This window comes from Furipterus horrens, unplaced genomic scaffold (genome assembly GCF_987537825.1).
Source record: "Furipterus horrens unplaced genomic scaffold, mFurHor1.1.pri manual_scaffold_1, whole genome shotgun sequence".
In the NCBI taxonomy this organism is placed as follows: domain Eukaryota; kingdom Metazoa; phylum Chordata; class Mammalia; order Chiroptera; family Furipteridae; genus Furipterus; species Furipterus horrens.
This window is the reverse complement of record NW_028327171.1, coordinates 148,271,229-148,299,102: the sequence shown is the minus strand read 5'-3', so window position 1 is coordinate 148,299,102 and position 27,874 is coordinate 148,271,229. Positions and strand designations below refer to the sequence as shown.

Here is a 27,874-nt window from a genome sequence, read left to right as displayed (position 1 = left end):
GGCTCCTAGAATTATTTTGGCCACATTTGTAGTCACGCTCTCTCAAGGATAGTTTGGCACTATAGGGGAGGAAAATGTTTTCTTCAACCCTTTTAGACTCTGTGGCTGGATCTGAAAATTAAACTGACAAAGACATATTAACAGGAAAAAAAGCATACATATTTATTTAAGGTTAATTTTATGTGACACCAGAGCCTTCATAATGAAATGAAAACCCAAGGAAATGGGTAAACTTGAGTGCTTTTATGCTAGGGCTGATGAAGAGTATAAAGTCATAGAAAATGAAAAGTGATAGGACAGGGTTCAAAGTGTAATAAACTAAGGGGAACTTAGCAAGGCCTGTTCGTTCAGATTGCTCTCTGCATCCCTTGGTAATTGGAGACTAGGATCCTCCTTCCCTCTAGGTAAAGGGAGGGTACCTCTCACAGAAAGGTTTTATGACTTGTTTCTGGGAAAGTTTAGAAAGTCATTCTTGCACATGCTATTTCTCATATTTCTTTAGTTTTAAACATTCAATACGCCAGTTATCATATTTCAGGGTAGCATGTCCGTCAGCACATACAAGGTTAAAGGATGCTCTTTATCTGCTTCAATGGCACAGATGGGTAGACCTGCATTCTCTACTAATACTATATCTTTCATCATTCCCTAGAAAGGATCCCCACTTGGATTATGTTGCTCATGTTCACTTACTGTTAATCTTTGTTTCCACCTGCAGCCCAAGTCACCACTTTTCTACTTTTTTCCTTCATGTACTTGTCTTTTCTGTTTAAATGGAATTGTACAATAAGCGGCCTTTCAGTTTGGTTTCTGTGACCTAGCATTCTGTTTTGAACCTCATCCTTGTAGCATGTATCAGTATTTCACATCTTTTTATTGCTGAATAGTATTACATTGTGTATACTATATACTGCATTTGGGTTATCCCAAGCAATCGATGGTCATTTGGGTTATTTCCACTTCTTGACTATTATGTACAATATAATGTTATAAATATTTGCATAGAAGTTTTTGTTTGGACATCTTTTCACTTCTCTTGTTTAACTAAGGGTGAATTTCTTGGTTATATGGTCAATTTATCCTTAACAATTTAAGAAACTGATAAACTGTTGAAAAGGTGCACATTTTACTTTCCCGCCATGTATGAGAGTAGTCATTTCTGCATATTCTTGACAACATTTGTTATGTCTTTTTGATTCCAGCTATTTTAATGTGGAGTGGTGTCCCATGGTGGTTTTAATTTACACTTCTTTAATGGATGACAATGTTGAGCATACATTATCCATTAATGTATCTTCTTTGATTAAATGTCAACTTTTTGTTCATTTTAAAATTGTATTGTCTTCTTAGTTTTGAATTGTACGAGTTATTTGTCCATTCTGGATACAAATACCTTATCAGATATGTGATTTGCAAATATTTTTATGGTGTTGTTTTCATTGTAGTGTGGTATTGGGTTGGCCAAAAAGTCTGTATGGTTTTTCCATAAAACAAATTGTTACAGAACCCCTGGGCTGCTCCAATTGAAAACAAACCCACGGGCTCTTTAGTTAGGGGCCCAATTGCCCGCCGTCAGAATTATAACTCTCAATACCAGAGTTTAGCGAAAAGAAAAAGAATTGTTTATTTAACAGTTATATAGATTTAGATTATTTGCGAATTTCTGCTGTTAAGTCTTATGTTCTTTAAAACACCCATAACTTCCGTAAACAGATACCCTTGCCTCCCCCCTACCAAACCTGGCCAGTCTTAGGAAGGTCAGAAACACCATTTCCCTACTTTCCAAACACAGTTCAGCTTTACCAGCAGCTGCCAATCACTCAATTCTGATTGGGAAGATCCTTTCTGTGCTGTAGTGCCCTCTAGCTCTCAATGCAGAACCGCCTGGATTCTCAGCTTCCTTGTAAACTGCCGTCTTCCTGCAAACCGCATGGATCTCCTCTCCTTCTTAAAACCGCATGGCAAGAGCCTCTTAAAGCAGCCTGGAGACCCCTTCTCCAAACCACATGGAGGGAGCACACAAGAGTGAGAGAGAGCTAAAGTGTCCGCAGCTGCTTATATATCCCTGACTGCATCCTCTGATGCAGTGGGTGTTGCAAACAGTTCTGACCATTCACAGAACCTTACGTAGGCTCTGTGTGCTTTTTCCATACCATCCCCTGGTTCAAGACCCCTCCCATCTACCTGAGATCTTGGTAGCATTCAAGCCATTTTGCATAAGAAAGACACTAGCCACCAGCCTCAGGCATGTGGAGGCATTCTGAAAGCTGTTTCTTTCTCCCCATCCCCCAGCCTCAAACTCTGGGGTTTTTTGGAACACCTCTGTTTCTGTAACAAAAAGACACATTTCATTTTCTCCAATAACTTTATTGATTTGGATATTTTGATTATGTCAACTTTCTCCCACATAGTATAATGTTGATTGTTCTCAGTTATTGTCTTAATTTGATCTCTCTCAACTTCAACTGGTCCACCTTACCATGGAGCATCAACCAGCAAGAAATCTCCAGCACAAAACTTTGCAAACCACTTTTGACACACTTGATCAGACACAGCACCTTCTCCATACACTGCACAAATCTTATTTTTGGATTTCAGTTGTGTTTTTACCTTTCTTGAAATAATAAAACATAATGTGCCAAAAAAATGTTGCTTAATTTCTTCCATCTTCAATATTAAAATGGCTACACAAAATTCACCAATTCTGTTGTTTTTTTTAAATGCATGCTGATATGACAGCTGTCAAAATACAATCTAACAAAATTGTTTCAAATGAAGTTAAAGACAACTAAGCACTACTAGAACCATCTTACTGAAAAAAACAAACAAACAAAAAAAAACGAACTTTTAGAGTATACTAGATAATATTGTTGAAAAATATTCAGTGGCTTAAAACTTCAATTTTATTTTTCATTCATGTAAATTTTGTTATGGGTCTGTGAGAAACGCAGGGGACACAGGGCTCAATCAGCAAAGTGAGGCGTTTATTCACGAGTCTGCAGAGTCAGGCACACTGCCAGCCAGGAGCATGTGCGCTCAAAGTAGACAAAGAAAACTGGTTTTATACTAATGCGATTAGCTCCCTTCCCTAACATGATTAGCTCCCCCTCCCCTCTCCTTCTCCACCATTTCCCCATTACTGGTTAATCCGGGTTCACAATCTAATGTGATTAACTACTTAACTCAGGGTGTGATTAACTAAGGGTAATCTTGTTATAGGTCTGTCTCCAACTTATTTGCAAAGTTATCCTGTTTGGTGACATGAGTCTTCCTCCTTTTGATCTGAGAGGTATGTGTGAGGAGCTGCAGAATGTCATTTCCTCTCCCCCTTTCCATGATTCATCTGTTAATTATCTCCTACTGGTTTGAGAGTCACTGGCTTCTTTATTGATAACAGGTCCAGGTAACCCTAGTGCAATTGTGTTCTATATGTTGGCTTGGTGCTGCACATTCTCTTCAATAAATGAAAACCAAGACAAAGAAGAGAGCCTTGGGGACTCTTACACTGGCAGTTAAATGCTTCCACCCAAATGTTAGAAGTATCAGTTCTTCTTGTATTTCATTGGCTGACTGAATCATATGACTAAAGCTAACCTCAAATAGTAAGTGAGGGCGGGTTTTCCTGCAATATGCTTGAATGGAGAAGAACAAGGAATACATATTGATTGGTGAACAGTACTAATGGCTATCTCAGTTTTTAAAACAAATACATGTATTACAAGCAATGCACAACTGAAATTTACAATATTTTAGTTCCACTTGTGCACTATAACTTCAGCACAGTTCTGAAAGTGGAATTGGTAATCTAAGGATATGTGCATTTTTACACTTTTTATTTTTTCATTTTACGTTTTGAAAGGGGCCAAAATCCTAGAAGCGTTTGCACCTATCTAAGCTTGCAGTGACATTGGTATCTCCTCACACGGCTAAACGCAAGGTATTATGCACACTATTTTTTGCCAATCTAATCGTGGAAAAAAGGGATCTCTTGATTTCAATTTGTATTTCTTTACTTAGGAGTGAAATAGAGCTTCTTCTTACTTGCCAACAATTTGCCCTTTTTCTTCATGTTCTCTTTGACTTTGTATGTAGATTCCCTGGGTCCTCCCAGGTGCCAGACTCAGGAGTCTGAGTCTGGCGTGGTAAAGATGGTGAGCTCTCTATTGACAAGGACCGTGAGCTTTTCATCCTGTGCCCTGCGCACCTGGCTGGGACCGCGACTGGCCCTGGGCTAGGCAGGTGAAAAGAAGTGTGGTGTCAGGTGTGATGTGGTGAGAAAACGGCTGGGGACTTAATGAGGGCGTAAGGAGGAGGATCAAATTTCAGAGAGCACAGGACAGACCCCGGAGAATCCCCAAATTCCCACGGGGGAATCTTGCTTTCACTCCTGCTTAGTTTCAACAGTTGCGAAACTACCGAGGGCATCCGGGCAGGCGCTGGCAGCAGCCTGTCCAGGTCCGAGCTCCCACCCCGAGGCTGTGAGGTCGCAGACCAGCAGAGTGTGGCCGAGAAGCCGCCAGTCTCTCGCACAGTCTGCAACTGAGCGGGGGGTGGGGTGGGGGTGGAGAGGTAGGAACTGAAACCAAAACCCGCCTGCTGGTCCCGCCCCACCACCCACGCTCCGCTAGATTCCGGCCCTGCCAACCGCCGAGGGCGCGTCTCTCCTCCGCCATGGCAAGTTACTTTTGCTTTTGCAGGGCGTGGTCCTCCAGTTCCGTAGCTACGGCCCCTTGGAAGGACGCGGAGCCTGGTAGGGGAGGGCGAGGGTGCGGGGGCTGACCCGGGCAGCACATGAAGGGACCCGGGATGGGCGCAGAGCCGTTTGCCCAGGGGGCAAACCTTCGAGTAACTTCTTCCTGCCTTTCTGCACCTGCTCGCGTGGCAACTCTGCGCGCCTGATATTTACAGCGTGCTGTGCAAGAGGCGCAGCTCCAAAGGGACGGAACGCCGTGGCCTCCTCCCGCGCCCGATGCGGGACACAGCCGTCTCATCAAGGAGTCTTTTCGCAGGCTGTTGTTAGGGCTTAACTTTTGTTTTCCCCCACCTCCCTCTGCTTTGGTGAACAAGAGCGGAAGGAGTTAACCAGAAATGGAGGCCACAGATTCCTTTTGAAAGGGCCCAGTAAGAAGGACTGGAGCCAGGGACGCAAGTAGGGAAGGCACCCAGATGGATGTCTTGTCTGCATTAGCGGAAATGTGGGAATTCTCTCTTGCGGCCTTAGTTCTTTCTCTAAACAAGGGGTCTGTGTTTTCACCTTCTGTGCTAGCTAGCAAGGACAGTTAGCAAATTCAAGAGTTAACCTCTGTGCTTTCTCCATCAAGCGCTTGAAAGCAGTGGTAGGGCCCTTAATCCTTGGTTAGAAATGCCAGAGTCCCGGAAATGCCAATGCCAAAGCCGTGTGAGATGGAAGTGCAGTTTTGTTTAATGGGTGGCAGTAAAGGCAACGTCAGTGAAAATAAGCAACTGATTTTAAGAAAAGAAATATAAACAAATGCAGTGAACGGCTTCAATTATTTTTCCCTAATGCTTTACTTACAAAAATAAACTCACAATTTTTCTTTACACCTTTTTGCTTTTGCTGTGAACTCTTCTTTGGCATTACTTTTTTTTTTTTTTTTTTAATTGATTGATTGTGGGGGAGCGGAGAGAAAGAAAGAAACATCGATTTGTTGTTCCACTTATTTATACATTCATTGGGTATTTTTGTATGCACCCTGGCCGACCCACAACCTTGGACCTGCAACCTTGGCTATGCGGCTGATGCTCTAGCCACTTGAGTTACCAGGCCAGAGCACATTTTAAATTAAATTTAATAATCAAAATTAAACCTCAGTTTTCAGGCCTCTGTCTTTTTTTAAATCTTCACCCTAGGATATATTTTATAAAAAATATATTTTTTATTTTTAGAGAGAGGGGAAGGGAGGAAGAGAGAGAGGGAGAGAAACGTTGGATGTGAGAGAGAAATAGCCATCAATTGCTGATGTTTTCTTTTGCTGAGTAGAAACTCTTTAGTTTGATGTAGTCCCATTTGTATATTCTTCCCTTTATTTCCCTTGTCTTAGGAGATATATCAGTGAAAATATTGCTGTGTGGGATATCTGAATTTTCCTGCCTAGGTTTTCCTCTAGGACTTTTATGGCGTCACGGCTTTCATTTAAGTGTTTGATCCACCTTGAGTTTATTCTGGTGTATGGTGTAAATTGGTGGTCTAGTTTCATTTTTTTGCATGTCCCTGTCCAGTTCTCGCAACACCATTTGTTGAAGAGGCTCTTCTCACTCCATTTTATGCTCCTTCCCCCTTTGTCAAATATTAGTTGACCGTATAGACCTGGGTTTATTTCTGGGCTCTCTATTCTGTTCCATTGATCTATATGTCTGTTCTTATGCCAGTACCAGACTGTTTGGGTTACTGTGGCCTTGTAGTATATAGTTTGGTATCAGGTATTGTGATTCCTCTTACTGTGGTCTTCTTCCTCAAGATTGCTGTGGTTATTTGGTTCCATATCTATTTTTGAAGTATTTGTCCTAGGTCTGTGAAATATGTTGTTGGTATTTTAATAAGAATTGCATTGAATCTATGAATTGCTTTGAGTAGTATGGACATTTTAACGATGTTGATTCTTCTCATTCATGAACATGGTATATGCTTCCATTTATTTGTATCTTCCTTAATTTTTTTCTTCAGTGTTATGTAGTTTTCTGAGTACAGGTCTTTTACCTCCTTGGTTAAGTTTATTCCTAGGTACTTTATTTTTTATTTATTTATTTTTTTAGGTACTTTATTTTTCTTGTTGCTATAGTAAATGGGATTTTTTCCCCCCATTTCTATCTCTGATATTTTATTGTTGGTGTACAGAAATGCCTTCGATTTCTGAATGTTGACTTTGTACCCTGATTATTTCCCAAATTCATTTATTAGGACGCATTTCTTTGTGGAGCCTATAGGGTTTTCTATGTACACTATCATGTCATCTGCAAATAATGACAGCTTTACTTCCTTTTTTCCAATTTGGATGCCTTTTATTTCTCTTTCTTGTCTGATTGCTGTAGCTAGAACTTCCAGGACTATGTTGAATAGGAGTGGAGAGAGTGGACATTCTTGTCTTGTTCCTGATCTCGGGGGAATGCTTTTAGTTTTTGCCCATTGAGTATGATGTTGGCTTCAGGTTTCTCGTATATGGCCTTTATTATGTTGAAGTATGTTCCTTCTATTCCCATTTTGCTGAGTATTTTCATCATAAGTGAGTGTTGTACTTTATCAAATGCTTTTTCTGCAACTTTTGATATGATCATGTGGTTTTGGTCTTTCATTTTGTTTATGTGGTGTATTACATTTATTGCTTTGTGAATATTAAACCATCCTTGCATCCCTGGGATGAACCCCACTCGATCGTGGTGTATGATCTTTCTAATGTGTTGCTGGATCCGGTTTGCAAATATTTTGTTGAGAATTTTAGCATCCATGTTCATCAGCGATATTGGCCTGTAGTTTTCTTTCTTGGTTGTGTCTTGACCTGGTATTAAGATTAGGGTATTGCTAGCTTCATAGAAAGAGTTTGGGAGTCTTCCCTCTTCTTGGATTTTTTAGAATAGTCTGAGAAGAATAAGAGTGAGTTCTTTCCAAAATGTTTTGTAAAATTCACCTGTGAAGCCATCTGGTCCAGGGCTTTGGGGTGCTGGGAGTTTTTTGATTACTGCTTCAATTTCACTAGTTGTTATGGGCCTGTTCAGGCTTTCTGCTTCTTTTTGATTCTGTTTTGGAAGATTATATGTTTCCAGAAATTTGTCCATTTTATCTAGGTTGTCAGGTTTCTTGTGATATCATTATTTGTAATAATTTCTTACAATCCTTTGTATTTCTGTCATACCACAGTTGTGATACCACTTGTGATTTCTCCTCTTTTGTTTCTGATTTTGTTTATCTGGATTCTCTCTCTTTTTTCCTTGATGAGCCTGGCTAAAGGCTTCCCAATTTTTTTTATCTTTTCAAAGAACCAGCTCCTACTTTTGTTGATCTTTTGAATTGTTTGTTTAGTCTCTATGTCATTTAATTCTGCTCTGATCTTGATGATTTCCTTCCTTCTACTCGCTCTGGACTTTGTTTGTTGTTGTTGTTCTAGTTCTTGTAGCTGTAGGGTTAGATTTTTTATTTGAGATTCTTTTATCCTTTTTAGGTATGCCGGTATTGCTATGAACTTTCCTCTCAGAACTGCTTTTGCTGTGTTCCATAGGTTTTGTGCTGTTGTGTGTTCATTATCATTTGTTTCCAGAAACTTTTTGATTTCTTCCTCTATGTTATTGTTGACCTATTCATTATTTAATTGCATGTTATTCATTCTCCATGAATTTGAATGTCCTTGAGTTTTTTCATTGAGGTTGATTTCTAGTTTTAAGGCATTGTGATCTGAGAAGATGCTTGATATAATTTCAATTTTCTTGAATTTGTTGAGGCTTGTTTTGTGTCCTACCATGTGGTCTATCTTTGAAAGTGTTCCATGTACACTTGAAAAGAATGTATATTTTGCTTCTTTGGAGTGAAAAGTTCTATATATATCAACTAAGTCCATTTGATCTAGAGTGTTGTTCAATGCCTCAATATCCTTGTTGTTTCTTTGCTTCAAAGATCTGTCCATTGTAGACAATGGGGTGTTAAATTCCCCTACTATGAGTGTTCTGCTGTTGATATCCTTCTTGTAGTCTTCCAATATTTTCTTTATATATTTGGGTGCTCCTATTTTGAGTGCATATATGTTTACCAGGGTTATATCTTCTTGATGAATTGTTTCCTTAAGTATTATGAAATGTCCTTCTTTGTCTTTTTTTATGTCCTTTACTTTAAAATCTGTTTTGTCTGATACAAGTATTGCTATCCCAGCTTTTTTTAATGTCCATTTGCTTGAAATATTTTTTTCTATCCCTTCACTTTCAGTCTGTGTAAATATTTTGTTTTGAGGTGTGTCTCTTGTAGACGGCATATAGGTCGGTCATGTTTTTGTATCCATTCTGCTATTCTATGTCTTTTGATTGGAGCATTTAATCCATTTACCTTTAAGGTTATTATTGACAGGTATTTATTTATTTTTGTACGTGTGTTCCTCTCCCTCTCTCTTTTTCTTCTTTTTTTAAAAGCATTCCATTTAGCATCTCTTGCAATGCTGGTTTGGTGGAGATGTGTTCTTTTAGTCTTCCTTTGTCTGGGAAACCCCTTATTTCACCTTCCATTTTGAATGAGAGCCTTGCTGGGTTGAGTAGTCTTGGTTGTAGGCCTTTGTTTTTCATTGCTTGGAATATTTTTTGCCATTCCCTTCTGGTTTCTAGTGTTTCTGTTGAGAAATCAGTTAATAGTCTTATTAGAGCTCCCTTGTATGTTATTTGCTGTTTTTCTCTTGCTGCCTTTAAGATTCTCTCTTTGTCTTTGAATGTTGGCATTTTAATTATGATGTGCCTTGGAGTGGGCCTTTTTGGGTTCATCTTCATTGGGACCCTCTGTGCTTCCTGTACTTGCATGATTTTTTCTCTCATCAAGTTAGGAATGTTTTCTTCATTACTTTTTCAATCAGGTTTTCTATCGCATGCTCCTCTTCTCCTTCTTGTATCCCTATAATACAGATGTTGTTTCATTTCATGTTGTTCTGCAGTTCTCATAAATCCTCTTCATTCTTTTTCAGTCTTTTTTCATTTTGCAGCATTGTCTGGGAATTTTCTCTACATTGTCCTCTAATTCACTCGTCCGATCCTCTGCTTCGTTTATACTGCTTTTGATTGATTCTTCTGTGTTCTTCACTTCAGAAATTGTATTCTTCATTTCTTCCTGGTTCTTATTGATAATTTCTATGTCCCTTTTTATGCTGCTGTAGTTCTCAGTAAGTTCCTTGTAGCTTCCCTGGAGTTCTTTGTAGTTTCCCTGAGTTCTTTGTAGTTCCCCTGGAGTTTGTTGTAGTTTTCTTTGAGTGTGTTGAGTTCATTGAGCTTCCTGATTTCTTGTTTTGAATTCCATGCCTGATAGGTTGCTTTCCTCTATTTCATCTACTCCTCCTTCTGGGAATTCCTCCTTTCCTTTGGTGGGGTGTTGTTCCTGTTTGGTGGGGTGTTATTCCACCTCCCCATTTTGGGTGTTTGGTCTTGTTTGTTTCTGCTTCTTAGATTGATCTGCTTTTATTTTCTGCCTTTAGGTGTGACCTTCTTATATATAGTTGTTGAGCTGCTGCTTCCAGCTGATGCTATGTGGAGGGGAGCAGTCTGCTTAAGTCATTTGTCACATAGCACTGGGGATGATTCTGTACTGAGATCTAGTCTGCTGCTCTCCTAGCTCTTTCTTGAGATCCAGCACTCAAAACTTTTTACAGAGTGTCTCTAGTTCACTTCATCCTCCTTTGGCCTCAGCCAGGGGCAAGTGCACTCCCTCGTGCAGGCCAGGGGCGAGTCGACCAGTTGCGCACCAGGGTGGGCGGGTCCAAGGCTCTTCTGCACACTGGCAGGGGACAGCAGTGGGTGGACTGCTTGCGCGCCTGTTCCAGCGGACAGAGAGGCCTCTGGGCACTGGCACGTGGGTTGGTTGCATGCCTGTTGGGGCAGGCCAAGGCACTTAAGTGTGAGCGCTAGTGCGACCCAGGGAGAGGGTTGGAGAGTAAGTGTGCTTCTATGCCTGCGTTCCTCAAGAATGTCACCTCACCCCTAGCCTTTCCTCCCCTGTCTGCAAAAAACCATCAAAAGAGAAATAGAAAAAAGAAAAACACATTCACACACACACAACAGTGTGCTGTTTCTTGCCTCTCAGAACCAGATGCCACCTGGCCCACTCCTGGCTCTGCCAGCAGGCAGAGCCTCGTTGTCCTCTCAACTCCTCTCAGGGGAAACCTGGGGTCACTAAAAAATCTTTGTGCACTGCCAGCTGCAGCTCTGGGAGCCAAGCCAGCCAGAAATCCCATCTCGTCCCTTTCTCCTCCGCTATCCTCACCAGACAGGTCGTTCCCAGACAGTCTTCTGTAATCTAGCAGTGCCATGGCTCAACTCCTGCCAGTATCCAGATGTTAACTGAGATGTTCTGTCCACAATTAACCTAAACTACAGACAGGTCTTGGGAGCAAGCAAGTGCAGTCTACCCTCACTCCTCCACCATCTTCCGAACCTTGAATCTGCCATGGTCGGCAACTCTCTGTGGACGTTCAGTCCAGACTCCTCTGGGGTGAGCGTCCAGCTCACATTGCTGCCTCCCCTACTGAGCAGCCAGTGTCCTGCTGGGTCCCTTTGCCCAGGCTCACAATGCTGCCCATGCCCCCCATCTCCTTACCCCCTCAGTCAAAAATGTCACAGCTTTTCTGTTTCCGGATCTTTTGCAAAATCTCCACGTGGTCACCAGGAATTGGAAGGCAATACCAGGGGTGCTAACCCCAGCGATGCCCTGTCCTGCCTTCTGGCAGCCTCCTGTGCTGGGCCCAGCCGGGGAGAATAGCCACCTCCTCTTGGTCACTGCCCCCTGAGCTCAGCGCTGTGCAGTCCACTTTCCATCCCTGGCACCTTCCCTAGTGCGAGTTATTTATTTATTTAAATTATAAATTAAGTAATTAATTAATTTTTTAATTTAACTTTTAATGTTGGTAATCCTAAGGCATATCCACGTGTCCCAGGCATAATAAATGCTCATTCAATTCTTATGGTGGAACTAAATTTCAGGGCAGGGGGTATGCCTTCTTTGTATGTGTAATACTGTCTAGCATATTGCCAAGCATAGAACACATGCTTAATTATTTGTTAATTAATTAATTAATGGATAAGATACTATATATTCTAAGAAATTCAGTTGCACACTCATTGGCAGGTACATTGTTACCACCTTCTTTTAACAGCTATCAGCTATAACTCCAAAGAGATGCTGAGAGAGTGCGTATCCAGGGACAGTCATCATTGACTTTAGTCATTTACTATTGAGTTGCTATTATGATAAATGAAAACTTCAACACAAGTGGCCTCAGACTTCATCACCTTTCAAGTTTGAAAGTTTTTACAATTATTTTAAATTCTGCTCTGGATTATTTTTACAAATTCAATAATATACTTAAAATTTACGTAGTATCACATGATTCTGTAATTTTAGGGGAGGCTATTTTTTGCTTGTTTTTTCTCAACTTCTGTTAGTCTGTGTTTGTTCTACATGTTTCTGTTTTATTCTATAATCATATTTAAGTCTTTGGCATTTTGAAGACTTAACAGAATTAGTCAAAAAGTTAAAAGCCAACAAGAGTGTTTATTATACACACATTAAATACTGTGTATAGCAGGGGGTAATAGCATTGTGTGTATCCTTTTTCTCTTTTTGGTCCAATGCCATGTGTATTTTTCCTTTTACCACTTATAAGAAAATGTTCCTACAGCTGTGTCAAATGGATTCTCTCTCTCTCTTTTTGCTATTCCATAATTTACTCCCAATCATGGCACACTTTAGTTTGCTTGTGATCTTTAGGTGGGGGCCCCTTCCAATTTTAGAAAGTGGGGAGGACTTTATCTGAAAGTGGGGTACTTGCCAGTACCCATACCAGCAGGTAAGATTCTCCCTAAGTGTGTTTATTCAGATTTTTTTTTAAGCAAAATAATCCTCAAGTTTTCTTTCCCAAGGTTGTTGCCCAGCTGCCTGCATTGTAATGTGTGTGTGTGTCTGTGTGCACATCTGGGTAGGGAATGTGGGGAGACAGCTGGAGCAGGTGTTTTGTTATAACCTTTCAGCTAATCTTTCCATTTTTGTCTCTTTTTCATTTCTGAGGTTTATGCCATGAAGTTTGTCACCTTTCCCACTGCAACCCCTTTTTCTTATTCAGGGTTAACTCCTTCCCTCTGCCTTATCCTTCCACATTCTTCTATGTATTTTCAGTTTTCCAGAAATTTATTGAAATCTCTCCTGTGCTTATCGCTCCCTTTAACTGGCTTTAGTCTTTTTTGTTTGTTTGTTTATTTGTTTGTTTTTACTTTAGTTTTAAGGTGCTCTTGGGATGGACAGGACACTGTGTACTTAGATTATCTTCTTGGTGTGGGAAGTCAGAAGTAGTTTGACTATCTCAAATAAAGGCCAACTCTTGAGTACAGAGTTTTTTCAACTGAGAGCCCAAAATGTCTTTATGATCTGTTAACCCTTCCTTGGGCACACAAGATATCCTGTCTTTCCTGGGAGTAAGTTAGGATAGATTATGTCTGAGCTCTGGTACTATCAGACTAGACTACCTATAAGCATTTGGGGAAGCTTATGGGTCCACTTTCCTAAGTAGACTGGGGGACAAATTAAGACATTTAAATAGAAACCCCTTAACTGGATAATGCAAGAAGTTCAAAGAGAGTGAGCCCAGGGAAAGGCCTACTTGCAGGTGGTATTTTGTGCCCAGCATGGTGGCAGGGTCTGCAATAGCATATGTTCCTGGTGGTTCAATTCCATCTCAGATATATGCTTGAAGGCAGAATTTACTCCACTGCAGTGCTAGTATTATTGTTAGGGTTTTATTATTTGTTTTTTATGGGGACATTTTCCTGATTCTAACCAAAAAAAAGTAGGAAATGTGTTTCTTATTGGCTTATATACTTTGAACTCTACAATAAAGAAAACATACAGCCATCTTTAAACTACCATATTTTGTGGTTAGCTTGGATTTTTAAAAATTCAAATTTTAATTCAAATGTGTATTTCTTGATTTTTTTTGATTATTTCCTTTATTTTTAGGCCTTTATAAAATCAGACAAATACTAACCAATATTTTCCATGCATATAAAAAGGTTCATTTTTTATATTTATTTCTCAAATTCAAAAAAAGTTTATGTTGGTATATGGTATGAGGCAAGGATCTATCTTATTTATCTGTCTCCCTATCATCTATCTAAAAGGATCTAATCACCTGCACTGGTACCTTTATTTAATAAAATAGCTTCTCCCACTGGTATGTGATGTTGCCTATATTAAGTAGAATCTTACATATTTTAAAGAACATCCTACTATTTCTTGTACAGGCAACAGTTTTGAATGCCAAGGAATCCAAAGCTGAAAGAACAGTTATAGTCGCTGGTCTTCCATTTGGCTATTTGAATGATATGTTTCTGATGATGTTAGTAAAGAGTCACTTTCAAGATATTAAGAATGAGGGTGGAGTTGTTGAAGATGTGATATATCCAACAAGAACCAAAGGAGTTGCATTTGTAACATTCAAAGAAAAAAAAGGTATTTTCAAGTCAAATTTTTGTAATCTTAAAAATGCTTCTGTAATGAAATTAAAAATTGAATTTCATTAAAATGAATCATGAGGTTGATAAAGTTTAAAGTGGCTTAAAAAAATTACTCGGTTCTGAATTTAAAGTGGCACAATATTGCACTAACTAGATTATATGTCAAAATGGCGCATGATAAAGTTGTTAGTAACTGGTAAATTCTTGAAGACTTCTTTCTGAATTTTGAATTGTCTTTATATTAGGATAAAAGTGATATATTTTATTGTAGAAAATTTGTAAATTATGGAAGATAAATAAAAATTATCTCTAATCTCACAAACAAGATAACTACTTTGGGTATTTTGAGGTGGCTTCAGCAACGTAATTGTACCATTATCTTCTATTTATTCAAGTCAACAAATGGATATTCTAACATATATTTGTTTCATTACTGGTAAAGTCAGGTTGGAGAAATGTGGCTTGGATCTGAGATCAGGTTGAGCCATTGTGTTTCCCATTCCCATCTTTGACATAGGTGAGGAAGTTGGGCCTGCAGATCATATTCACCTCTCCTGCTTAATGGAGGGGGGCAGCCTTCCTTACAACTCAGTGACTGGCAGAATAAATTGCCAGAGAAAGATGAATCTCCATACCAGCCTCTTGGAGGTAAAAGTACCATATGGCATAGGAGGGTGAGAAGAGACCTTGCCCTGCTTGAGGGAAGACAGGGTCCAGAGAGAGAGATCTAAGAGACTGTTCATTATCAGTGTCTTTATCTGTGACCATTAGTTTAGTCATGCTTATAAGGGATGGTGGAAAGGACATCTTATTATTTCTCCAAGGGGATTGTAGTGTTTTGGAAGTTAATATTTTATATGTTGAATTGGTAACCCAGAAAGATAAAGAGAGGAGTGGGTTTATTTATTTATTCATTCACACGTATGTATTGAGTACCTATTATATGCCAAGCATCATTTCAAGCCTTCAGGATACAGCAGTGATTAAAATAGGCAAAATGTTGTCTTTCATGAAGCATACGTTTATGGGGGTGAACAGATAATAAACAAACAAAATGTATATATAACATCTTGGGTGATTTATTTATTTGTATTTTATATACTTATGTTTATGTATATATTTACTTATTTTTTATGAGCAACAATGAATTTTTTTAAAAATTACATTTATTTGGGTAACATTGGTTAATAACATTATATAAATTTCAGGTATACAACTTTATACCATAACACCTGTACACTGTATTGTGTGCTCACCACCCGAAGTCTAGTCTCCTTACGTCACTTTTTATTTGACCCCCTTTACCGTCTTCATCCTCCCCCAACCTGGTAATTTCCATTGTCTTGTCTGTATCTATAAGTTCTTGTTTGTTTGTTTCATTTGTTTATTGCTTTTTGTTTTATATGTCACACATGAGTGAAATCGTATCATTCTTGTCCTTTTCCATCTGACTTATTTCACTTAGTATGATACACTCAAGGTCCATCCACGTTGTGTAACATCACTAGCTATTAGGGAAATGCAAAACAAACCGCAATGAGATACCACTTCAAACCTGTTAAATGACTTTTATCAGTAAGACAAGAAATAACAAGTGTTGGAGAGGATGTGGAGAAAAAGGGAACCTTCTTGGTAGGAGTATAAATTGGTGCAGCCACTATGGAAAACAATATGGAGGTTGCTCAAAAAATTAAGAATAGAGTTACCTATGACTCAGCAATCCCTCTTCTGAGTACTTACCTGAAAATTTGCAGGTAAATATGTTAATTGCAGCATTTCCACAGTACCCAAGACGGAAACAACCCGTGTCCTTTGACAATGACTGGATAAAGGAAATGTGGTACATATATACAACAGAACACTTCTCAGTCATGAAAAAGATGAAATGTTGCCACTTGTTTATATTTATTTTTACTTATTAATATATAACATGAGTGCTATGAAAAAATATAAAGAAGAATAAAGGGAGGGAATGTGATGGAGTGTGCTACTTTAGGTAGAGTGGGTAGGGAAATACTCTGTTTAGGTGGCATTTGAGCAGAGACCTGAATGAAGTAAGAGAGTGACTCATGTAGATAGAGGGGAAGGTAGGGCATTCTTGGCCAAGGGAAGGACTGGGAAAAGTTCTCTGAAGGGGTAGCATGATGGCCAACTTGAAGAACAGTGAGGAGGCCTGTGTGGCTGGAGTGGAATGAATGAGGGGAGAGTAATAAGAGATGTGGTTAGATGCGTAGCTGGGGACCAGTTTATGTTAAGTAGCTTATAGGGCCAGGCAAGGAGTCCTGATTTTATCTATCCTGGGCGAGAGGGAAATCCATTGGAGCATTTTGAGCAGAGGACAGACAAAATGTCCTGCTTTTTCTTGGATGATCAGTCTGTCAGCCGTATGGTAGAGCTCAAGTGATTAAGAACTAGTGTTACTCAGAGTTAGGTGTCATTTTCTGAGATGTGGAACCCAGGAGGAAGAGTACTTTCAGACAAGGGATGGTTAGCTGGAGATGAATGTCAGTCATTGAGATGCCTTTTAGAATAAAGAAATAGGGATCCCACAGGCAGAAGGGAGAGAAGTTCAGGCTGAGATAGAATCTTGAAAGTGATACATGTAGGGATGATATCTAAAACCATGGATCATCCAGGGGGTGGGTGTAGGTTAGCAAAGAGGTATGAGACCTGAGGCATAGGCAAACCAACATCTAGAGAATGGGAAGAGAAGGAGAATTAGCAAAGGAGAAAGAGCAGGTCAGCCAGTGAGTCAGAGGAAAACCAGGACAGTGTGGTATCCTGGATTTAAGAAGGTGACATCTGCTTGCGGCCATAATTACAGAGTGGGAGACTGATTAGCTTTTAGGTGTTTGCTTTCTATTTCTATATATTCCTATCTGTGTTTCTAAAAGTACAGTTAGGATCATATTTACACATAAATTAATTTTAATGTATTAAAGTAGAAGGGAAACCATTTAAAGTTAAATTTAGGGAAAAATGTAGAAAAAACTTAAGCATTCTAAATAATAGAGTTGAACATATTTATTATTATTTATTAAAATAATTATTAGTGTATCAAACCATAACACTTCTGATTACATTATTTCCACGTAGTTGCAGAGAACGTCATCAGGAAAAAGAAACACTGTCTCGCAGAGAAGGTTGGACCAATTCAACTCACAGTCTCTCATTTTAGTGAAAAGGTAAGGTGTGATGCTGAAGGCCTGCTGGTAGTCCTGGGCCCCATTTCTTCTGCAAAGTGCTCCTTGCATAAGAAACGCCAAGCACTATTACCGCATGACCTCTAGGAAAGGAAGCACAAACTCCCTCACCTGAGTCACTGTTAAAGGCCAAACCTGTATCTTTACTTTGTTTTGACTACTGCATGCTCTGTTTTTATGTTTCCATATGTCCCAGTTGATGCTTTTACAGTGATAGTTTTTATACTTTCATGGATGGTGTCAGGTGTCTACCTAAAAACTTATTTTGGAAAGAAAAAACAAAAACCAAATTAGCATGAACATTAAAAAGAAGCTTTGAAGATGCAGGAAAGGCAGAAATCAGAGGAAAAAGTTAAAATTCAAAGCATTGGTTTAAAACTTTATTTGGTAAGAAATCCAGGGTTCTGTGCAGCCATCTGAGGAACTTTTCACACTTTGGGGGCTCTCTAGGGGGACCCCTATCCGCAGAGCAGAACCAGAACAATGTGTATCTATGGGTTCTGCATAAGACTTTGTTTCAAGAAAACTTTCTGCCTCAAAAGTATCTGACCACCTCTGTTTCAGGGAATGCAGTGGGGGACTGTGACTCCTAACTTGAACTCTGTGGGCTCTGTGGGGTTGTGGCAACCCACTGATGGGCTGTGCTGTGGGGGAAGAAGCCAGTCTGTGTAGGGAATTGGGGACTGGTTTAGGGCAACTGCTGCAGAGACAGGGGCCGAAAAAGAATGTTTTTTTTTTGTGGTCTGCTTCACCAAACAGTGCTGTTTAAATGTCTCTCTCTTTAATTTTAGGTCTTCAGCTCTGTAAAGGCTATACTTGATCTCTCCATTTTCCAGAGTCAAGTCTTTCTGGAAAGTCTGGTAAAGGACCTGAAAAGGAAAAATCCAACTTTATGCTTCAGTTCTTTGGAAAACAGTGGACGAATCTCCGTGCAAGGATCATTTACGGCTTTCAAGAAGCTCAAAGAATCTTTGCTACTAAAAGCAACTTCTCTTTTAGAAAAAAACAGGAGTTTTATCAGTGAGTGGGAAAAGTGGAATAGACAGGGCCCCAGAAGGAGTCCACAGAGAAGTAGCAACTCTCTGGAGTCATTCAGGGCCTCAGTACCCGAGCCTCCTGGAAGTGGAGAAATGCTTGTTCTTGACACAGATGTTTTTCTTTACCTGAAAAAGAAGAGCAGTTTTTATGAAAGCACATTGAAAAAATTTCATGTTCTATGTCAGGAGAGAGTGGATGGTGGAATTACCACAATTTGCATAAAAAATGCTCAAGTTGGTTCTCAGCCAAACTATGAAAAGCTTGTGAAAGAGTTCATTGAGAAATATTCACATGCTCTTCACTTTGAGCTTAGAAAAGAGACATTTATTTTGGAAGGAAAGGAAGAGAGAGAGAAAAGAAGTATTAAGCTGGCATGTGTACAACTAAGTTCGAGGTACTTTCAGGTTCTGATTAATTTTTATGAGACACACATTGACATTATAGGATCTTCATCTGACATTTACTTGTTTAAAAAAGAGGTCATGCAATTAGTAAGGCAAGCGGTTAGGTAACAGAGGCAGCAATAGTGATGAAAATGACTTGCTTTCCTTACTGAGCAGTGACGATGCCGTGCGTGATGCTGGCTTTATGCACTTTATCTCATTTACTCCTTGCGACTGTACTTCATTGTAGGCATTGCTGTCCTCATGTTATAAGGGAAGGAACCAGAGTTTGGAGAGGTTAAAGCACTTGTCTGAGGTTACCAAGCTGGCAAGTAACGGGGCTGGGGTTAAACCCAGTCTATGTGACTAAAGATAATAGCTAAGGTATAAAACTTTGAAAAAATAATCTCACTAGACTTTGAAGAAATCTCACTTTCTCTGCAACCCCAAATTCTTAGAAAAAGAGGTATCCTTAATTCTAATATGTGAGTTTAGATGATGATGATCATGCTGTTGGCAATTTCTTAGCATTTACAAAGTTTGCATTTATTCTAAATAGAACAAGAATGCTGGCAAAAGTCACTCGAGAAGCTACTTGGGAAGTATTTCTGATATAGGTTAAATCATTACTTGACCAAATCCCATTGGTACAAGGCTACTGGACATATGGGACTTTTTCTTAGCCTATTTTTTTAGCCTACCTAAGTGCTTACTTGAAATGTTGGTACTCCTGTTACAGTTATGAAGATAGTATAGTGTCTGTTTTTCTTTGTTCCTTCTTATAATTGTATTGTTAAGCAACAACATTTGAGGAGTAAGATCATGGATGATGAGAATAATAACATAATAATAACATAAGTACTGGAAACATCGGGGGGAACACTTTGTAAAGTATATGATTGTCTAACCATTATGCTGTACAGCTGAAACTAATACAAAATAATAGTGAAAGTAAACTAATTGAAAAAATTTTAAAAGGCACAATTTTCACATATGAAACTAATAGAAAAATTGCCCTGACCGGATAGCTCAGTTGGTTAGCGCGTCATCCCATACACCAAGGTTGCAGGTTTGATCCCTGGTCAGGGCACATACAATAAACCAATGAATGCATAAATAAGTGGAACAATAAATCGATGTTTCTCTCTCTCCATCTCTCCTTCCTCTTCCTCTCTAAAATCAATAAATAAAAAAATTAAAAATAAATGAAACATTTATCAATACAAAAAGAATAATAACAAGTGCTATTTGCCAGGCATAATTTTAAGGGCTTTTCATATCTTTATTCATTCAATTCTGATAGTAAGCCTATGAGGTAGGTGCTGTCTTTATGCCCTCTTCACAGATAAGGAAACAAGTGCCCCGATGTGATGTAACTTACCCGTGCTCTTAATTACTGTGCTGTGCTTCTCCCTGTTATAGAGCTAGTCTACAACTCCACTTAAACAGTTGAGAAGTCTTCCCTTAAAGATGACAGGATATGAACATTTGGGAAGCCAGAACTTAAAGGCCATTGCGTTGTCTATGATTACCCTGAATTTAACTTTGGATGAGGCCAGTTTTTAAGTAGTTGCAGCACTGAAGAGACCCTTCTAGACTAATAAAATATATGTATTTCACAGCTCTAAGTAAAGAATCATGCTTATGATTGGAATTGTTTATATCAGTAGAAAGGATTAAGAAAAACATCTGTATGCTTTCATTTTTCTCAGCCATCTAAACCCCAAGTATGTAAGTAATTTCTATTTCTCTAAATGTGACATTTCATTGTTGTATGATTAAACACTTATCACGCGAAGCTGCTGTTTACATCAAGCACCCCAATAAAGGTTCTTTAAGTTAAAAGTGGGGTTTCATTCTTATTTTGCTTTTAAGGAGTTTGTCTGTCTGCAGCCAATCAGGAGAGAGGAGGCACACAGTAATTTGAATAGGGAAAGTGTAATATATAGAATTGTTAACTATAATGACCTGGCTGGTATGGCTCAATGGATTGAGCACCGGCCTACGAACCAAAAGGTTGCCAGTTCGATTCCTATCAGAGCACATGCCTGGCTTGCGAGCCAGAACCTCAGTCGAGGGTGTGCAAAAGGCAACCACATGTTGATCTTTCTCTCCCTCTCTTTCTCAATCCCCTCCCCTCTCTCTAAAAGTAAATAAATAAAATCTTTTAAAAAATTGTTAACTATAACAGGGGATTGGAATAATGAGGGATTGACTATCAAGAAATAAAGAGAACTCTAGAAAATACAGAAATAACAGATAAAAGGAGCAGCTTAGATAGAGCACCTAAGGAAGAACTCCCCAGCCCTCTCTGCCTCCAGAACTAAGAGCCTGTCCTTGCTGGAGGGCTTGTCCTAGGGTATCTTGCTGAAAATTCAGCCTATAGGGTGCTGGAAAATCTTTTCACAGGAGTATCTCGCAGGGGCACTCCATTACAGAACGGCTGAAGGGTTTGCTGAGGGGCAAAGTGGCTGGGTGCTGCTGGCCACTATTCCCTATAGGCACCAATCGCTGGGGAGGCCTCCTGGGCTGGACACTGGAGAGGCTGCCATGGTGCACGGGCCTGAGGGTGGAGAAACCGCCCATGCCGCGGAGGCTGGGTACCAGGGTGCTGGATCTTGGCTAGCCTGCCAATTGAACACACTGAAGCAAGAACAAAACTTTTCTCCTGCAATGTCTCTCCAGCGCCCTCTACTGAGAAAGCTTAATGTCCTGTCAGCTATAAAAGAAAATTCTTTGAAGGGCCCAGATCTATTTTTATAGAGTACGCACATAAGATGACTTTAAAGCTGAGTCAATAAATTAATAACTGGCAGAGTTCTCTTTGATAACTTCCCAGGTGTATATTATTGCTGGACATTTAATACCAATAGGATAGTTTTTCAACAAAGAGTTGGATCAGAATACTGTCTTATTCCATGATCTGATAAAAATTGAATACTAATTGATTTAAAGGTACAGGTACAGGTTCTTCTGCTCGAGAGGATTATATATTTCAGGTGTTTTTACATATTGCTGTCCATTTTAGAATTTGTTTAACAACTCTCTTCTTATAATACCCTAGTTGTGTAACCAATTTCTGTCCTTTATAAAAAATTACCTTTTTTTTCAAAGTGGTAGCACTGATTTTTATTAAAATTTATTTTTGAAGGTTACTGTTACCCAGGCATATGATGTGAGTCCCATTTTGTTGTCAGGCCTAAACCTTGTTGTATGTCTGCCATTCAGAGAAAAACCTATCATTTAATTAGGTAGGTTGATGTTTTTCAAAGAGAGGCTGCAGGGGGTGAAGGGAACTATTATCAAGTTTAAAAAGATGTAGGAGTTTGAGATCATGACAGATCAAGGAGAAGAGTGGGAGAAAGGGCTCTGAGGCATTTGGGTAAGAAACTCAGAGATTTTTATTGAGCCCATCCTCTGGGACAACTATTTTGCTGTGTTTTGGAGGCAGCAGTGGGATATAAGTCAGAAATATTCACTGATTCCTTAGAATTCTGGCAGAGAAGGCAGGCAAACAAGCCATTACAGTATTGCTTGCTATACAGGTACTTGGCATAGGGTTGGGGAGTCAATTCTTACATAGTCATTTCCAGATTATTGGCATAATTCTTATAGAAAAAGCAAATGAGCATTTGTTCAAGTTTTGTTTACCTTATTATTGAGGAGTAAACTAACAAAATGACAAAACTGGTTCAAAAAGAACATTAAGAAATGGCATTAAAAAGTCACTAGCGAAAAGCATGTTAGTAAGCTTGCTAACCTAGGAAAAAAACTAATCAGTGTCTTATAATGCTATAAAATTGTGATTTGGGGGATTATTTATGCTGCTAGACAGAAAAAATAATCACAATTTGTTGCTCTCTTTTAGGAATTAAATTTCTGACTTCACAGAGTTGTGAAATGTCATTGCCCTAATCAATTGTGATACTAAGTGAAACCAAGTTACATTCCCCAAAAGAGATGACCCACAAGTGGGTTTATTAGAGCATGTCTAGCATGGCATTAAAAGGTCAACATAATTACTTTTTGCCTTATTTCTGTATCTTGAGTAATTTTCTTCAACAAGTGTCAGAAGAAGCTTCCTAGAGGCTGAGAGCCAATGGACGGGTGTCAGCTCCGTGAAAGGATGGAGAGGGTGGGCAACTCAGCACTTGGTTTGGTAGGTGAATGAGAAGTTTAAGGATGGCTGAGTTTTGACAGCTTAGTTTTTACAACTTTCATTTGATGGACAGGATTCCTCAGTTTCTCAACGGGAGACTCATGGATACAAAGTTGTAGAGGGAAGGCCATGTCTAATTTGCTTTGTGAGTTTCTCCTTATAAACCATGTAGGTGACAATGTATAAAGTTTCCACAAAAGAGTAATTGAAGGAACGTCACTATCCTGCCTGGACTTTATTATTTTTTAACCATTTCCTGGTATAAATACTGGCCAACTAAAATAAAAACCCTTTATTTTGGGCGGCGTCTCTTCCATATTTTCCACCGACCCCGTCTCTCTCACCTCTTACCTCTTTCAAACTGAATGATTCTGGGAAAGTCCCTTTACCATTCTGGCCTCAGAGTTCTCAGCTGTAACCTATTTCACAGGTTTATTGTGAGATTTAAAAAGCATAGTAAGGCATAGATGTTCAAAAGTAGTTATTATTTGAAGAACTTGGTAATATCAACACCCTAAGAAGGCTCCTTCTGTTTGGAATGTCTCATCTCAGAGCTGGCACAGACATGGTACTCAAGCTAGAAAACAAGGAGTCGCACTGGACTTCTCCTTCCTCTCCGTTTGCCTCACATCAGGCCTCTATCATTCCTTACCTGATTTAGTGGGTTGAATAGTAGCCCCACCCCAACTTGACTTACTCCACTACTATAATTAGCTCATACCTGAGTTGTTGCGATGTTCTAACTGGCCTTCCCGGCTTGGCTCTACTCACCCCCATGCTCTCAATTCACCCTTTACTCCACTCCCAGATTCGTCTGCCTAAAATGATTAATGGTAGTGGGAGGCTTATACTATCTGGCTAGTGTCCTACCCTGAAATTTCATTGCAATATTTAATCTTACCTTCTCTTCCTATCCATATATCATCTGATAGGTACAGACTACTAAAGCTCATAAAAGATTAGTCTTTTGTAATATATTACCTAATATTTTGTTTTTTAATTGTGTCTAATATCCAGATGTGAATGTGTCTTTATTTTTTTCCCCTAAAGCTAGTAAGTATCATTAACTTCCGGGCAGCTCTGTGTCAGAAGAATACTGCCTAGGTCGGTCATACAGCATAGGCTTTAGCAACACTGCTTACTAGCTTGTGACTTTGTTCTTTCAGTTTCCACATCTATAAAATGGGAATAATAACTATGGCCTCATAAGATTTTGTGATGATAAGATGAAGCTCTCAGCCTGGGGCTTGGCTTTTTGGAGCAAAGGAAGCCCTTCTTACCAGTCCTGTCAGTTGTAGGAGAGAATGTGCCACAGTTCAGAGCAAATATGGTAACATAATTTGAAAAGTATTCCTTATATTTTCTTTGCTTCAGGTCTTTATAACATGAGGGACATTGAAAGGAAGACACTGCTTGATGTTACAAGACATCTCCTGTAAAAGAGAATGCCCTCTGAAATGCTTTCCCGCTATGTACAGAGGTATAACTAAAGCAGGGCTCACTGGTTCACAGCATTATTTTGGGAGGGAATATCAGAATTACATCTTGATATTTTTCATTCCTGGGGGAAGAGGGAGTGATTTCTGTCCAGATGAAGACCATAGGCGACTCAACCTCTTGATCCCCTCAGAGGTTTGAGCAGTGGCTTTATTGTGTTAACACTTGGCTCTATGTATATAGTTATCTGCTTGCAGGACATCTTGTATCAATTTATATTAGAGTCTCATAGTTTTCAAATTTTCCTTGATTTTTTTTTTCCCCCCAGAGTCAGGGGGTAGGTGGGGGCTCTAGTTCTGCTGCAGTATGTCAGACCATGCCAGACAGTCAGGAAATTGCTTTAAACCCTTTTAACTGTTCTATTCTGTTTCATCACATTGGGGTATATATTACATTCCTTTTTAATATATAAACGAATGAGTCCAATCCTTATTTTTTTTCCCATTGTGCGAAGGCCTTGGTTTCTTTTCTAGGTCTCTGTCTCTCTCTCTCTCTCTCCAAGGATACTTACTCTTACTCAGTAGAAGGGAGGGACTTGAAGCACAGAAACCTGGTTAGCCTGCCCAGTTTGCCACAGGAACCCGTCCTGGTTCACAAGTTGTCTCTAGTGGTCTGCCGTTTCAATGTGTCAACCTAAATAAAGAGGTAAACAGAGGCAAGCTCAAATGTCCAGAAATTGAGTTTATTCAGTAATAGTAGAGGAATTGAAAACTGCAAGTGCATGCTGCAGCAAGCTACAGGCAAGACCGCTGAGGGTGGGGGGCAGGTTATATTTGTGACAAGGAGTGCAAAAGGGGCAAGTCCTGCCAGAGTCCAAGCAGTAAGTTCATTGGCTTGAGGATGTGGAGGGATTCTTTGTGGATGTTCATTGGTCAGGAGTTGCCTTGCTGGGTCTTCTGTAAATCAGGCATTTACCAGAAATCAGTCTCTCACTTCTTACATCTGATTCTTCTGAGCACACATGTGTGAGATTCACCATTTCATAGCCTCGGTTCCATCTCACATTGAAATCCTTTCACAAATGTGGTCCTTGTCTTCAAGGTGATCAAGGCCTGTGACCATTTCTCATTTGATGATATTTTCTGTAGGTGAAGAAAGAGGACTCTGCCCAGAGTTTCACTCAGCAGTACTTATTCCATGCTGGGGTAGGCCAGCTCCCAGTGATAAACATCTTTAGGGACAGAGCTCTGTCCTCTTATATACACAGTCCATCATCTTTATTCATGGATTCTGTGTTTGTGGATTCACCTATTTGATAAAATTTATTTGTAACCCCCATGCCCTGGAATGCACAAAAGGTTAAAAAAAAAAAAATTGAGTCACCTGACTATGCAGTCCCAGTCAAGGTGTCACGAGGTAAAGCTCTGCCTTCTTATGTCAGCTCTCACTGCAAACAAGTGCCCTTCCCATGGTAGTTAGTGCCATGCTTTTCCCATTTCTGTGTTTCTTTGGGGGTGACTTTGCCATTTACAATGGCCCCTAAGTGTAATGCTAAAGTTCCCAAGTGTGAGAAGGCTGTGATATGTTATACTGAGAAAATACATGTGACACACTTCATTCAGGCATGAGCTTCTGCGAGTTGTAGCACTGTTGGACAGGAGTTCAATGTTAATGAGCCAGAAAGAGATATTAAACAAGGCATCATTAAGCAGAAATACACATAAAACAAGGTTACGTATGGATGGATTGACAAAAATATTGTGACCAGAGGCTTGGGGGAAGCTAATCTTTGTATTTCTTCTAGGAGCAATGACTCAGTATTATTAGCCAATTCAGTGTTCATGGCCACTTTATAGTACAAAACTACTGTGAATAATGAGAATTGACTGTATATATAGTCATTTCTCTAGGCAGTGTCCACGGTCAGAGAGAATGAGTCAGAAATTATCCTTTTGTAAGACCTTGTGGGAGAGCCAGACTCTCCTAGTTTCCAAAGGGTCAGCTTGCCCCTCTTGCTGTTCTCCACTGGGCTGGTACAGAGAGGTCTCTTCCTGGCCACTGCCTCTAGCTGGGATGGGGTGGTGGGGACGTGTGGCATAGATTGGGAGGGTAATCCAGAGTTGTAACCATCCAGGTAACCCTCCTCTCTCAGGCAGCATTCCACTGCCCCACTCCTGTGGTCTCTCCTTTGGGCTCAGATATGAAGAAAAGTCCTCATTCTGACCTCAGAGTGATTTGTAGTGGGACTATTTACTGTTTCTGCTCTCATCCCCTTAACATATAATTATACAAATAAAACAATATGACACTAGCACATTTCTCCAGATCTGGGCTGTCTAGTTGTAGCCAAGGTCACCCTGATAGATAGTGATGTAAATACTGAAAACAGTTGTCAGTAGGCCCTGTTTATATCATTCCTAGCATAAAACCTGTGGTTTATTGGAGAGCCAGGAGTAAATCAACACTGCCCACAGTCAAGTTAGGTTTGAACTGGGCTGGAGATTGAATTCATATTTAATAAAGACTATAATGGAGCTTGCTGTTTAACCTTAGCTTTTAATGAAGAATTTAAAGGTGGCAACGTTATCCTAAATTTGGCATTCTATTAACTGCAGTTGAAAAGATTTCTCACATGTGTAAGTGATCAGTCTTGAATAGCTAAGTTATTGCTACCTTGACAATTTTTATATGAGGGACTTTGGGGATGTCCACCTGGTTTTAAGGAGATGGGATATAATTTATATCTTGCTGATTTTCACTTTCATTCAGATTTACTTCTTTCAGGAGTGCATTTTTTAAAAATGGCTTATGGCAGATCAATGCCAATTTTAAACATAAATAAACAAAAATATCTTTATAGCTTAATATTTTGGTAGGAAAAGATGTACACTTATATACTCATAGACATGAAAATTATTCAAGGCAAACTAGTCTTGCTTAATTATATGTATCTTTTTTTGCCCTTGCTTTGTCTTTTTTATACCAACTATAACACTTTATAGAATCAGTTATTATTTTCAAGAATATTAATTTAGTACCTGTTCACTGTACATTAGTATCTATGCCTCTCTTTTCTTGCCACCTGCTACCATTTCTCAGTCTTAAGGATTGTTATAATCTCTGAGCATGATTTTTCTTTTTCATTTTACCCATTTTTTATTTCTTTCATCCTATGCAATGACAAGAGCAACTATAAGACATCAAGTTGCTTTTTGAGAAATTCCTGTTGATCCCTTCCCCAGTTATAGTTTGAAATAAAGTAGTTATTAAAACAATGGGGTGTTTTGGAAGCAGCAGTGGGACAGCCTGATGTAAGTGATGGTAGTGTTACTTTGAATGACTATCACATCTTCCATGATAGAAAATACGAGGAATCAACTCTGACCTTGGCATTTAATAAAAATCTGTTACCTTTCATCATTACAAAGAAGAAAATCATCCCTTCCTCATAGTTG

The 27,874-nt window shown here is 39.4% G+C and overlaps 1 protein-coding gene across 1 annotated transcript; it reads left to right on the top strand.

Annotated features, from left to right (window-relative positions):
* Positions 1-4,609: 4,609 nt before the first annotated feature.
* Positions 4,610-19,387, top strand: RBM43 (RNA binding motif protein 43). Its single transcript, XM_090267395.1, has 4 exons — positions 4,610-4,750; positions 13,987-14,194; positions 17,296-17,384; positions 18,194-19,387. The coding sequence occupies exons 2-4, from the start codon at positions 14,068-14,070 to the stop codon at positions 18,950-18,952; spliced, it is 975 nt and encodes a 324-aa protein (XP_090123521.1). The 5' UTR covers positions 4,610-4,750; positions 13,987-14,067; the 3' UTR covers positions 18,953-19,387.
* The last annotated feature ends 8,487 nt before the right edge of the window (positions 19,388-27,874 follow it).

Coding starts and splice junctions, on each gene's coding strand:
- RBM43 (XM_090267395.1), top strand. CDS start 14,068: ATGTTTCTGATGATGTTAGTAAAGAGTCACTTTCAAGATATTAAGAAT. Junction 14,195..17,295: donor AACATTCAAAGAAAAAAAAG/GTATTTTCAAGT, acceptor ATTTCCACGTAG/TTGCAGAGAACGTCATCAGG. Junction 17,385..18,193: donor TCTCTCATTTTAGTGAAAAG/GTAAGGTGTGAT, acceptor CTTTAATTTTAG/GTCTTCAGCTCTGTAAAGGC.